At 45.2% G+C, this 13,341-nt stretch overlaps 2 protein-coding genes across 2 annotated transcripts in view; both read right to left on the bottom strand.

The window, feature by feature from the left end:
• The window catches only part of TP53I13 (tumor protein p53 inducible protein 13), a 343,577-nt gene extending 330,628 nt beyond the window's left edge, over positions 1-12,949 (bottom strand). The window contains exon 1 of the mRNA XM_050763340.1: positions 12,946-12,949. The gene's annotated coding sequence lies outside the window, so the exon portion shown is untranslated. The remainder of the gene's footprint in view (positions 1-12,945) is intronic.
• On the bottom strand, positions 762-9,772 carry CRYBA1 (crystallin beta A1). The gene is made up of 6 exons (XM_050762348.1): positions 9,658-9,772; positions 6,337-6,401; positions 5,239-5,357; positions 3,349-3,490; positions 1,457-1,599; positions 762-1,041 (listed from the first exon to the last, which is right to left on the bottom strand). Exons 1-6 carry the CDS (start codon positions 9,770-9,772, stop codon positions 894-896), a joined length of 732 nt encoding a protein of 243 aa, XP_050618305.1. The 3' UTR covers positions 762-893.
• Positions 12,950-13,341: the final 392 nt, after the last annotated feature.

The raw sequence follows: 13,341 nt of genomic DNA, 5'->3' as shown, positions 1-13,341 counted from the left end.
AGGAATAATTGTCCTTGGCCTGGTAAGTGACTTGCAAGGACACAAGGAGAATGTGGAGTTTTATGGAAGCTTAACTAAAAATTCTCATCCAGGCAGGTGCAGTGGCTCAACACCTGTAATCCCAGCACTTTGGGAGGCCACAGTAGGTGGATCACTTGAGCCCAAGAGTTAAAGACCAGCCTGGGCAACATAGTGAGACCTCATCTCTACAAAAAGTACAAAAATTAGCCAGGCACGGTGGCAGGCGCCTGTAGTCCCAACTACTCAGGAGGTTGAGGCAGGAGGATCACTTGAGCCCAGGAGATCGACACTGTAGTTAAGCCAGATCGCACCACTGCACTCCAGCCTGGGTGACAGACCCTGTCTCAACAACAAAAATTCTCATCCACAGGCCAGGCGTTGGTGGCTCATGCCTGTAATCTCAGCACTTTGGGAGGCCGAGGCGGGAGAATCACCTGAGGTCGGGAGTTCGAGACCAGCCTGACCAACATAGAGAAACCCCATCTCCACTAAAAATACAGTAATTAGCTGGGTGTGGTGGTGCATGCCTGTAATCCCAGCTACTCGGGAGGCTGAGACAGAATCTCTTGAATCCGGGAGGCGGAGGTTGTGGTGAGCCGAGATAGCGCCATTGCACTCCAGCCTGGGCAACAAGAGTGAAACTCCACCTCAGAAAAAAAAAATTCTCATCCACATAGGTGTGATTTATGTGAAGCATGGTAGTTAATTCAGTCTACAAAGTTTTGTTTTGTTTTGTTTTTAATGATGTTTATTGTGGATTTCAGCAGCTAACATTTGAAAGCAATGTCTGTGAGCAGAACATAAAACTCATTCTAGAGTGCTTAGCAAGGTCTCATGCTTGAGGAATTATCGTACTTGGAGCTTTTAATCAGCTACTGTTGGATTCGGCGAATCGATTGGATCTGGGAAGTCTGGGCATGAGATCCCCACTCTCTCCAATGTTTATAGTCTCCTCCGTGATGGTCACATTCCAAGATATACTGATACCCACGATATCCAGGATATTGGTAGCAAACCCAGCTGGGAAATTCAAAGTACATTTCATTATTAAAACTAATTAGGAATCTGGTTAACACCCCAAAATCTGAGCCTCTTTCCTCAACTTAATGGTATGGGATGCTTTTAGTCTTAGAAAAATATAGCCATCCTAAATGTGTCAGGCACTATTTGCAAGCATAATACAGCTACAGCTAGTTGATTAGCCTTAATCATCAAAAGAGGTATAAGTGAACATAAATTCTTCCATAGAGGCATGTCTGGGGGAGATAAATCTGCAACCTTAAGTGGTAGTTGGTATAAAGAACTTGTGATTCAAAATTATGTATAACTAGAATGTGACATCTATACCAATACATATGAAATCTGATTAAAACAACCATTGATGCAACTTCAGGAATTACTTTGAAGTGTATTCCAACCCTGTTTTTGTACTTACGCCCCACTTTGTATCTTCATGGAGCCGACTTCGTTGTTGGGCCAACCCATGGCTTGCAAGGAGGGGTAGTCATCAGAGATCTCCCACTGGCGTCCAATAAAGTTTTCCTTCTCAAAGATGGTCATCTTAGACTCCTTATGATTCTGTAATTCAGAAATTGTTTTAAAATGTTCAGTACTGGTGCTATGGCTATCATTCACGTTTTTCAAAATTGAAACACTTTTGGATTACACAAGGAAGCATGTGATAATTTATTTTAAAAAGATTAAGGCAACAGATATGTGAGAAAAAAGTTACCCATAATTTTGTTTATTCCAATTTAAATACCATAACATTTGGAATGTACAAATAACTGATATACTATTTTGGAACAATGAAGAGGATTTGACAGTGGGAAAAAGTACTAACAAAATGCAGCCAACCAAGGGATGAATACTCACTAATGTGAAAAAAGATCTCACAAATTAATACAAAAAGTAAGCCCAAATATGTATGTGTGCGCTTGCGTGTGTATGTGTGTTGTTGGAAATAACCTGTATGTCCAGTAGGGGACATGAATACTACACAAGCATTAAAAAGGCAGAGACCAACCTGTATGAACTTCAAAAATGGACAAAACTGTTTGATGATAGAAAGTGGTAGGGGAGCAACTGAGTGGAAAGGGACACCAGGGAACTATGATGGAATGTTCTTTATATGGTTAGAGTGTTGGTTACATGGATCTATATATTTTCAAAACTCATGAGAATATGCACTTAGGATCTGTGCATTTTACTGTAGGTCAGTTATACCTTAGGGTGGAAAAATGAAATGTTTTTTTAAAAGTGAGATTGAAATAATTTCCAGATAGGGAACTATTTGTTTGGATTAGAGCTATTTCGGTTAACTTCTCCATCAGTTGAATTTTGGCAAGACTTTGAACCAAGGTGAGATTATTAACCAAAATCACGAGAAACTCACATATAGACTGAATATTTGGAAAGGTTCTAGCCCAACCTAACTCCTAATACAGGGATTATTTTTCAGCACACCCCTGAAGATCATCCTGCTTTCTGCTTGAACTCTTTCCAAAAAAGACCAGAAACATCCCAGCCTGATGCATTATTGAGTAATACTTAAGTGTTCAGAACAAGAAGATGATTATCAATGAATGTAGATAATGGAAGACTTGCCTATTTTTTAGTCATTCCCACTTACCGAAAGGTTACTTCAGCATTTCCCTGTTTCTGCGGTAAAATGTTGCACAGATTGAAATTTAACTGCGGTGGCTAAGCCTGTAATCCCAGCACTTTGGGAGGCCGAGGCGGGTGGATCACGAGGTCAGGAGATCGAGACTATCCTGGCTAACATGGTGAAACCCCGTCTCTACTAAAAATACAAAAAACTAGCCGGGCGTGGTGGCGGGCGCCTGTAGTCTCAGCTACTTGGGAGGCTGAGGCGGGAGAATGGCGTGAACCCGGGAGGTGGAGCTTGCAGTGAGCCGAGATCACGCCACTGCACTCCAGCCTGGGAGACACAGCGAGACTCCGTCTCAAAAAAAAAAAAAAAAAAAAAAAAAAAAAAAGAAATTTAACTGGCCAAGGATTTGCTTTTTACTACAGGGTAAAGACATTCACTCATTTACTAGTGTTTCACAAGTTTATTGGGCTCTTGAGTATCCACTTATTGCCACCTGTAAGACCCTTAGTTTTAGCTTAAGGGAAATACCACCTGGTGGAGAAAAATCAAATAGCAGGCTTAGAGGAGAAAGTGATGTTTTCTCTTTTTTTTGCTTTTGTCTTTTTTCCTGCCACATTCAGCATAACTGATGAGAAATAGCATGAATGTCAGTCTGTCCACACCCTCTTGTCCCATCCCTCATATGCACAGAAGTGGAAATTTCAGAGACTCACAGCTGAACAGATGGGGCGGAAGGACATGAGACGCTCAATGTGGTAGGCATTACTCCCACTCCAGGCATCCCAGCGAGGGTATTCTCCTCTCTCCAGGATAAACTGTTGCCCACAGAAGCTGGTATGCTCATAACCAATCCAGCTGCCAAAGACATGTAGTGTTTGTTCATGGTGTTCAAAGCCTATATGGCCTTGGGGAGAAGGCATCTTTCGTTTTAGATAAGTTAATAGTGGGGTAAAATATCAAGCCAATCCCAGTAGAGCTGTACAAAGTAATTTATCACAAGAGGTGAGGAATGAGTTGACAGGTATACTAAGCAGGTTTATGAATGTGATACTTGTTTTGGGATTATCACTGAAAAGGTCTGTCTACTTCACTGGTCTGAGTGAAGTATATTAGCAAAGCCAATCTAAAATTGTATTTCCGGGCTGGGTGTGGTGGCTCACGCCTGTAGTCTCAACACTTCAGGAGGCCAAGGCAAGCAGATCGCTTGAGCCCATGAGTTGGAGACCAGCCTGGGAAACATGGCAAAACCCCGTCTACAAAACTCAAAAATTAGCCAGGCGTGGTGACACAGTACTGCAGTCCCAGTTATTCAGGGGGCTGAGGGTTGAGCCTTGGAGGTGGAGGCTGCAGTAAGCCATGATTGTGCCACTGCACTCCAGCCTGGGCAACAGAGTAACACTTTGTCTCAAAAAAAAAAAAAAAAAAAAAAAAAATTTTTTTTTTTTCTCCATACCTGGTTCAGGATCTGGTGACTGACTATTGCAAGCTTGTCCAACCTGTGGCCCAAGGGCTGCATGCAACTCAGGACAGCTTTGAACACAGCCCAACACAAGTTTGTAAACTTTCTCAAAACATTTTGAGTTTTTGTTGTTGTTAGCTCATCAGCTCTCGTTACTGTATTTTATATGTGGCCGAAGACAATTCTTTCATTGTGGCCTAGGGAAGCCAAAAGATTAGACACCCCTGGACTATTGCTTTGGCTCAAGCCAAACCAGTTGACTTATTCTTAAGAAAGCACAGGGATGAACAAGCAACTGATGGATTACTAGTATCTTTTTTCCTGTGACTTGCAAGTTCTTTCTCCTAGTGCCCCATACTTAAAACTTGAAACACTCAAGTTCAGTTTTTCACAATTGGGTCTCAGTGATGACACCTTAAAGTGTTACTTCTTTCAAAGGACTGAAGAGCTTAATATTGGTGGCAAGCAACTTGTGGAAGCCTATCCACATGCAAGGCCAGTTCTGCCTAGTCAAGGGCGAGTCTTTTCCTTAGGTGTTTTCAGGCTAATGATAAAGGCCTCAACTACTCTGCCAAGAGTCAGAGGACAAAAATGAGAAGGTCTCCCTCACCAAGATTAACCATCAACAAGAAACTGCCTGAAAGATGAATCAGGAGCTAATATGTCTCTGGAGTCATGGGGTTAAGGTTTTTTGGGTTTTTTTTTTCATAAAGAAATTAGCTAACAGTGTCTGCTCTGGGACATGCAGGAGGAGAGTTAGCCATAGAGGCAGCCACTTGACACTTTCTTCTTTACCAATTTTCTGCAGGCAAGAAAAACTCAAGGGTCTTGTGGCTGTTCTGAGGGCACCCTAGGTAGCAGCCTGTGAGCCCCAGAATCAAAAATTTGATTACTGCCACTGCCCCACCCCATTGTATGTATTTCTTTATCCAGCCCCTGAAATCTAGTACCAGGCCTAAGAACCTCATGTTCCTTTTAGCTTTGGCTTACTAAATTATGCATGTAGTGATTTCTTTTGAGGCCTCTCTCTGAGAAATGACTAGAGCCTAGGGGGACATCCTTCTTCCCCTATCCCCACTCTATGGTCCCATGTCTGAAGGGACTTGAAATAAGGGACTGTGGTTCTACAGAGATCCATACTCACGCGCCACATTCCACCTTGAGGGACCGGACATTATCAAAACTGCGCTCAGAGACATTTGGACAGGAGCTGGTGAACTCCATCCTCTTGCCCTGAAAGTTCTCCTGATCATAGATGGTTATCTGAAATGAGATTGAATGGCACAAGAGAGCTAGAACCTGGTACATCAGGAAAAACAGAGGCCCAGGTCAACAGCTTAATTTGTGTCTGACTCGGTGCTCTCTGTTACCAGCTGTAGCCTGGGATGTCTGATGAGGTATCTTCCAGTGTAGACAGGGCAGGAAGGGGTCTGAATTAATGCCACTGGTTGGTGTTCATTTGCCCAGAGTAGGGATGACGTGGAGGGAGGATTGGTTTATTGTAGAAATGGTCTGAAGGGATAACAGCTAGACCAATGGACAGGCCAAGGACTTATGGGCTCCCATTCCACCACAGTTCCTTCATAAGCATGGCCCAGAGGCCAGGATTCTGGGAGTCCCAGGAGTTCCTTACAGATTCTTAGCTTCTCCAGCCACACCCCCATAGAAACCTAGGGTGTAAAGGAGAGTTATGGTCAACCTTTTTGCACTTTGAACTAAAACCTGGCTTGTGGACCTGGCCAGAGGACCACTCCCAAAGCTGTGAGTTGGCCTCAGAGTTGACCCAATGAGGAGAATGGGGAGTGTTGGAGAGAGGCCAGTGAGAGGCCTGAGGATCAGCCACTTCAGCCAATGGTTAAAGCCAACCTCAGGCTGGGAGGCTGAGTCCTGTAATTGATTTGGGATCTAGTAGTAAATCTCTTTATGGGCCCTCATTTTCTCCATGGATATAATCATTGCTGGGCTGCTGTATTTTAAGATGACTTTAGTGGGAAGGAGAGAGGAGTTAGGAAACTAGGTATCATCTCCCACCCATCATTGGCATCCAGAGTCATCCTTCCTTTGTCCAACAGGACATCCTGAGAGATCCTTCCTTCGACACCACTGGAGCTTGTGTGGACCTTTCCCCTACAAACTGGGTTTTTTCTGGTCAGTCACTGCTTCATGGATGAGCACAGGCTTGGGGCCTGCTCTGTGCAGCATCTCACCCCTGCCCTGTTGGATGTGATGGGGGTGGGCTTACCTTCCATGGCCCCAGGGACCCCTGCGTAGGGTTGGTCTGAGCCATCTTCGTGGTTGGAAGGGTTTCTGGAAGACAGAGCACACATGAATGAGGTGGCCTCTGGGGAGGAGGGTGAGGTGACGGAATGCCTTGAAAGGTAAAGGAGACTTGAAGTCTGCAAGACAGACTTTGGTTGGAATTCTGGCTCTGCCGCTCACTAGCTGTGCCTCGGGATTTTGTTGTTGTTGTTGTTGTTGTTGTTGCTGTTTTGAGACAGGATCTTGCTCTGTCATCCAGGCTAGAGTGCAGTGGCACAATCTCACTTGACTGCAACCTCTGCCTCCTAGGCTCAGGCGATCCTCCTGCCTCAGCCTCCCATGTAGCTGGGACTACAGGCATGCACCACCATGCCCGGCTAGTTTTTGTATTTTTAGTAGAGATGGGGGTTTCACCATGTTCACCAGGCTGGTCTTGAACTCCTGACCTCAAGTGATCCACCCACCTCGGCCTCCCAAAGTGGTGGGGTTACAGGCGTGAGCCACCGCACCCAGACTGAGCCTCAGTTTTTCCATTGGTAAAGCTTCAACGTGCAGAGTTATTGTAAGGATCAGAAACAATAGGCTGGGCACAGTGGTTCACGCCTGTAATCCCAGCACTTTGGGAGGCTGAGGCGGGTGGATTACCTGAGGTCAGGAGTTTGAGACCAGCCTGGCCGATGTGGTGAAACCCTGTCTCTACTAAAAATACAAAAATTAGCCGGGTGTGATGGCACACACCTGTAGTCTCAGCTACTCGGGAGGCTGAGGCAGGAGAATCACTTGAACCTAGGAGGCGGAGGTTGCAGTGAGCTGAGATCTCGCCACTGCACTCCAACTTGGGCAACAGAGTGAGACTCCATCTCAAAAAAAAACAAAAGGATCAGAAACAATAATGCAGGTAAAGCACTGACAAGCATTGTAACCCCGTCCTCTCATTTGCTTTCAGGTGACAGCATTGCCTCTGTCCACAATATAAACTCTTTGGCAACCGCCTAGGCCAGACCCCTCATGTGACTGGCCAAACAGCCAGCCATGCCAGGATCCCAAGCTCCAAACTCCCTTGTAACCCTTCACGGTCTCATCCTTATCTGGCTCCTTTCTCTCTCTCTCTCTCTCTCTCTCTCTCTCTCTCTCTCTCTCTTTCTTCGGAGTATTTTTGTATTTTTAGTAGAGACAGGGGTTTCACTATATTGGTCAAGCTGGTCTGGAACTCCTGAGCCACCGTGCCTGGCCATTCCTTTCTGCTTTTCTATCTCCTAGGTCCTACCCAACCTTGACCTTGCCTCCTCAGATGCTTTTTCCTGCCTTCTCCAGCCCACAGCCACTTGCCTTCTTTCTTGATTTCTGGCACTCATCACAGTACCAATCTGTATTCTGGTTGTTGGATGTCCTGGTGAGCACCTCAATGGCAAGGCCTGGGTTTTCTAGGGGATTGGTATAGCATCGTGCTGAGCACATGTGGGGATGAGGGATTGGGAGACATTGAAAAAGACTTATTGAAGGAAAGTGAAGAAGAAAAGAGTTACAGTAGTTAACACTCAACAATGGCTATCTACATGTCTGGCCCTGTTTTAAATGCTTTACCTGCATTCACGCATTTAGTCTTCACACAAAGCCTATGAATTAAGAATCATCATTATCCCCATTTTACAAATGAGGATACTGAGGCTCATAGAGGTTAGGTAGACAGTAAAGATGGTAGGATGAGTTTGAAAAAAGGAATCACAGAGCAAGAAAGAGGAAGGAAAAGAGCGGGGGGGAAGGGAAGAAGGAAGACAGGCAGGTGTGTATTAGGTTTCTTGACTTAGGACAGATATTCATGGCCCTCCATCTGGCTGGTATTGGGCCCAGGAATGATGCGTGTAAACTCTGTAATATATCTTTCCATTCTCAATCTCTGAATAAGCAACATTTCCCAGGTCCTGCCCCCATACCTTCTCCCTGCTCATTTCTTGGGGGCTCATGCCCACCCCCCAGCCTTGGTTGCTAGGGCAGTGGTTATTGCTATATAAGTGACTCCTCTTGGGATGACAAGAGAAGGCTGCCTTCCGCCAGAGTTCCCCAGTCTTCTCCAGCCACCCTAGAAGGCTCTACACACTAGGCAGGAGAACTGGGCCCTCTCCTGGTCATGTCTCTGCAGGGCAAGGAGAGGAAGGGCAAGGGCACCCTGAGGGCCTTACTCACCCAGCTCCTGCTGCACAGTCTGGGTCTCCATCTGGTGCCACTTGCTCTGTGGCCCCCCTCTTTATAGCCCTGTGGCCTCTGGCCTCTGGCCCTGTCAGCACTCTGCTGTCCCTCTGCCTTTGTTCCCCCTGATCCCCAGAGCTTTGGTGGTTCAGCTTGCTGGGCAGGCATCCCTTGGGCCTTTGTTTAAACCAGGGATACAGAAATCCGGAGAGGCCCCTCTGTTGTGGGCATGGCTGGCTGCTGCAGGCCTTGGCTGCTCTAGTCTTTCTTAATCTTAGAGCAGCTAGGGGGTGAGGACAGAGGTCTCTGCCATGAGTATTTGTCTCTTGTCCTTCTCCAGGTTCCTCACACCACCTTAGGATCTTCCTAAGACCCTGGGAGACCCCATGTCATATCAAACACATCAAAATGCGCCTCACTTCCATACAGGATATGCATTTCTTGTTGTTTAAAAATGTGAAAGAATTATTATAATTCTGAACTCTATTGAGAAAAAATGGTTCATTGTATTCTTGGGAATCTTGTTTATGCTGTATTTATATATAACTATGTAAGAGTTGACTTCAATTGTAGTTGACTAGCAGACATGAGTCTCTCTGTAGCTATTTTATTAAATATTCCTTTTACTTTTGTAATTTTCTTTTAAAATTTTGGAGCTATAACTTTTGGGGTTTTCAAAAAAGAATTAAACCATTTATTGAATAACTCCTATATATTAGACATGTGTTAAATAGCTTTACTTGAAAGGTTTGAATTAAATACTTTTCCACAAGAAAAGAAAGAAATACTTTCCCACAGCCACCACAACAGTGCTATTTTCACCTCTTTTCCAGATGAAGAAACTAAGACAGAGAACGATCAAGTGACTTGCCTAAGGTCACAATATTTATAATGGCAGAGCCCAGACTCAAACCCAGTTCTAAAGTCACTGCCCTGCACTGGCCCTCCCTCAGGAGTAATGCATAAATGGCCCAAAAAATTCTGGGAGAGGAAAGAGACCTATCTGGCTAGAACTGCAATTCTGAATATAAACACTGAGCATATAAGGGTTGCAACTTTATCTGTTTCAAAAGGGGAAGGAGCCTAGAAATGAAGCAATTTTTCCTCCTCAAATTACCTTGACTGCCTGTCCCTTTGTCTTTAATGTTAATTCCTTTCACCATTCTGCTCCCAAACAGGCCAGGTCCCATGTCAGTTCCAGGAGGAAAGGGCTCTTTCAGCCTGCGGGCCATCGTTGGGCAGCAGTAGGAAGGGGAAGAAGGCAACCCTCTGAATACCTCCTCTGGACTCACCATCTAGATGTGAAGGGTTCACCTGCTCCATCTCAGATTCCCAGGGGCCTTCCTGTGACGTTGTCTAGGCAAGTGGTGATAGGGACCTAGATGTCCTTGCTTCTCCCCTCTAGCTCACCCAGGCCAGGGGCGAGAATTTCTGCCATCCACGCCTTCAAAACCAATTTTTTTTTTTTGTATTTTTGAGACAGAGTGTCGCTCTGTTGCCCAGGCTGTAGTGCAGTGGTGCGATCTTGGCTCACAGCAACCTCTGCCCCCCAGGTTCAGGTGATTCTCCTGCCTCAGTCTCCTGAGTAACTGGGATTACAGGCACCTGCCACCATGCCCAGCTAATTTTTTTGTATTTTTAGTAGAGACAGGGTTTCACCATGTTGGCCAGGCTGGTCATGAACTCCTGACCTCAAGTGATCTGCCCACCTCGGCCTCCCAAAGTGCTGAGATTACAGGTGTGAGCCACCATGCCCAGCCAATTTTGAAGTTTTACTGTATTGTTTTAGGTCTTTGGAAATCTCACAGGCCCAAGTTACTATGTATATAGTACCTTAAAGGGTAAAATGACTTCTCCCCAGAAACTTCAGGACATTTGATGAAGGTTAGGTAGGGGAATCGTGGGCCTCCCCAGGGGCCCTGAAGAGGCAGATGTGTTCTTCAAGCATCACAGATATTGTGAGAAGCAAGAGGCTGCAATGGATGTGGAGGTCTTTGAGCCAGGCAGATGTGGGTTCAAATCCCAGTTTCTTGGCTGGGAGATTTGAACAAGTCACTCAGACTCTCTCAACTTCAAAAATAGAATATCTGCCTGATACATTGTAGGCTTATGATTCCTTACCCTACTCTCTTTCTAATGACAGATACTATTGAAAATTTCATAGCAGCTTGGAGAGAAGAAGAAAGTTCTCCCATTTCCTCTGCAACCCCCGACTCAAGTTTCATCAGTGCCCCCTTTTTTTTCAGAACCAAAAATAAGGGGGTGAGGTCTGGTATGTATTCAAGTATTTGCAGATTTGGGCAGAACATTCCAGACCAGGTGTGTCCAATGTTTTGGCTTCCCTGGGGCACATTAGAAGAAGAATTATCTTGGCCCACACATAAAATATACTAACACTAATGATAACTGATGAGCTAAAAAAAAAAAAAAAAAAAAAAAAAAAAAAATTGCAAAAAAAAAATCTCATAAAATTTTAAGAAAGTTTATTAATTTGTGTTAGGATGCTTTCAAAACTGTCCTGGGCCACACACCACCTACAGGCTGCCAGTTGGACACACTTGCTCTTAGACATGTAAGTCTGATGCTAAGCATGGCACATTGCCCCAAGGATGTTTCTGATGCCTTGATTAACTCATGATGTCTGGACGGATGTCTGGCAGGGGACAGAGTTGCTTTTGGTATCATAGCATGCTCTGGCCACCTGGTGGCTGTGCAAGGGCTTAAAGCACTAGCTGTCTATGGTTGGTGATTCTTCTTTCCTCTCCCTTCTCTTCTTCCTTTCCTCTCCAGAATTAGGGTCTTCGGGAAACACTCATTTAGTCATTTTTTCAATCATCCACTCTTAGGCTGGCTTAGGCCCTCACGGTGTGTCCTCATTGCATCCTGTGCTTTTCCAATTACACAAAGTCACATTGATCATGCTGCAGAAATTGCTTTAGGAACTAGAAGTACTGGTTTCCAAGGGTTCGGGGGAACTGAGGCACTTGGGGCTCAGATAAAGGACAAGACTTTTCTTTTGTTTTTTTTTTTTTTTTTTTTTTTGAGACGGAGTCTTGCTCTGTCACCCAGGCTGGAGCGCAGTGGCCGGATCTCAGCTCACTGCAAGCTCCGCCTCCCGGGTTTACGCCATTCTCCTGCCTCAGCCTCCCGAGTAGCTGGGACTACAGGCGCCCGCCACCGCGCCCGGCTAGTTTTTTGTATTTTTAGTAGAGACGGGGTTTCACCGTGTTAGCCAGGATGGTCTCCATCTCCTGACCTCGTGATCCGCCCGTCTCGGCCTCCCAAAGTGCTGGGATTACTGGCTTGAGCCACCGCGCCCGGCCAGGACAAGACTTTTCATAGTATATTTTTCTGTAATCTTTAAATTTTGAACATTGAGAACATATTTTCTATTAAAACAAAGTGATTTAAAAAAATAAAACATTGTTTACCTATCTAATTCTTCCACTAGGCTCCATGCTCTAAAAGGGCAGGGGCTTCATCTGTCTAGTTCACTGGGTTTTTTTGTTTGTTTGTTTCTCTTTTTTTGTTATTGAGACAGGGTCTCACTCTGTTGCCCAGGCTAGAGTGCAGTGGCACAATCATGGCTCACTGCAACCTCCACCTCCCAGGCTCAAGCAATCCTCCCACCTCAGCCTCCCAGGTAGCTGAGATGATAGGTGTGTGCCATCATGCCCAGCTAATTTTTGTATTTGTTTGTAGAGACAGGGTTTTGCCGTGTTGCCCAGGCAGGTCTCGAACTCCTGGACTCAAGGGATTCACTGGCCTCAGCCTCGCAAAGTACTGGGATTACAAGTGTGAGACACTGCACCCTGCCTGATTCATTGTTACAGTTTTGGCTCTAAGCATAACTTCTAGCTCAATAAGTATATTTTGAATGAATGAATGAATGAATGAATGGGTTTTGTGATTTTGGTGGCATAGTCCTTATTGTTAGGAGCACCCAGCTGAGTTTGGCCTTCTCACCCCAGCCACAACTGGCCTGCTTGTGCTTCACACACTCTCAGCATTGTAATATGGGGGCTTTCCATCCTACTGAATTGCTAGTACATGGAGACCAACTTAGCTAATTTTTAATTTTTGCGGAGAAGCGGGGCTTTTATGTTTGATTGAAAAGCCCAAATGCACATGCACAGAACTATAGTGGGGGTCAGGTGGGAATCAGGGTTATTGTGCAAACAATTTACAAATATCCATCAAACATTCCTGGAGTCCTAAGTCCTCGTCTGGCTTCAACCCACTTTTCTCAATCACCTTAAGTCCCAAAAGATTGAGGATTCTCAGCTGTCCAGTACTGACCACCAAGCCTTCCAAATATCAACTCAATACAGTTTTTAACAGAGTTCTAGAGGATTCTCCCTCTGACATTGTCTGGCCCTGCTGCTTCCCTTGCTGCAGCCCCCAGCCCCAACTCGTTCCAGGAAAGTTAAAGCAGAGCCACTCAAGGAGTGGGAATGAAGGGAGCAACCAGCTTGGAATCCCTTCTCCCAGGCTGGGTTTGGGTCTCTCCTGCTCATCCTTGTTAATACTAACTACAGCTTACTGAGCATTGACTGCAACACCAGACAGTGCCTTTGTAATCCTTACCACAATGCCATGAAGTAGATAATAATAATAATAATACCCGTTTTATAGATGAGCTAACTGAGGTTCTGAGAGGCCAGGGAAGTTCTGGGCCAGGGAACCTAGCAGGGACTTCAGTACATGTCTATCTGACTGCAAAGCCCATCTTCTTTCTTCCTGGCACGAAGTAGGATGGTAATATCTACCTTAACCACTGCTATCAGAGGAAGGGAAATAA

This window comes from Macaca thibetana, chromosome 16 (genome assembly GCF_024542745.1).
Source record: "Macaca thibetana thibetana isolate TM-01 chromosome 16, ASM2454274v1, whole genome shotgun sequence".
Taxonomy (NCBI): Eukaryota; Metazoa; Chordata; class Mammalia; order Primates; family Cercopithecidae; genus Macaca; species Macaca thibetana.
Note: the sequence above shows the minus strand (reverse complement) of the source record. Positions and strands in the feature narration are given on the sequence as shown.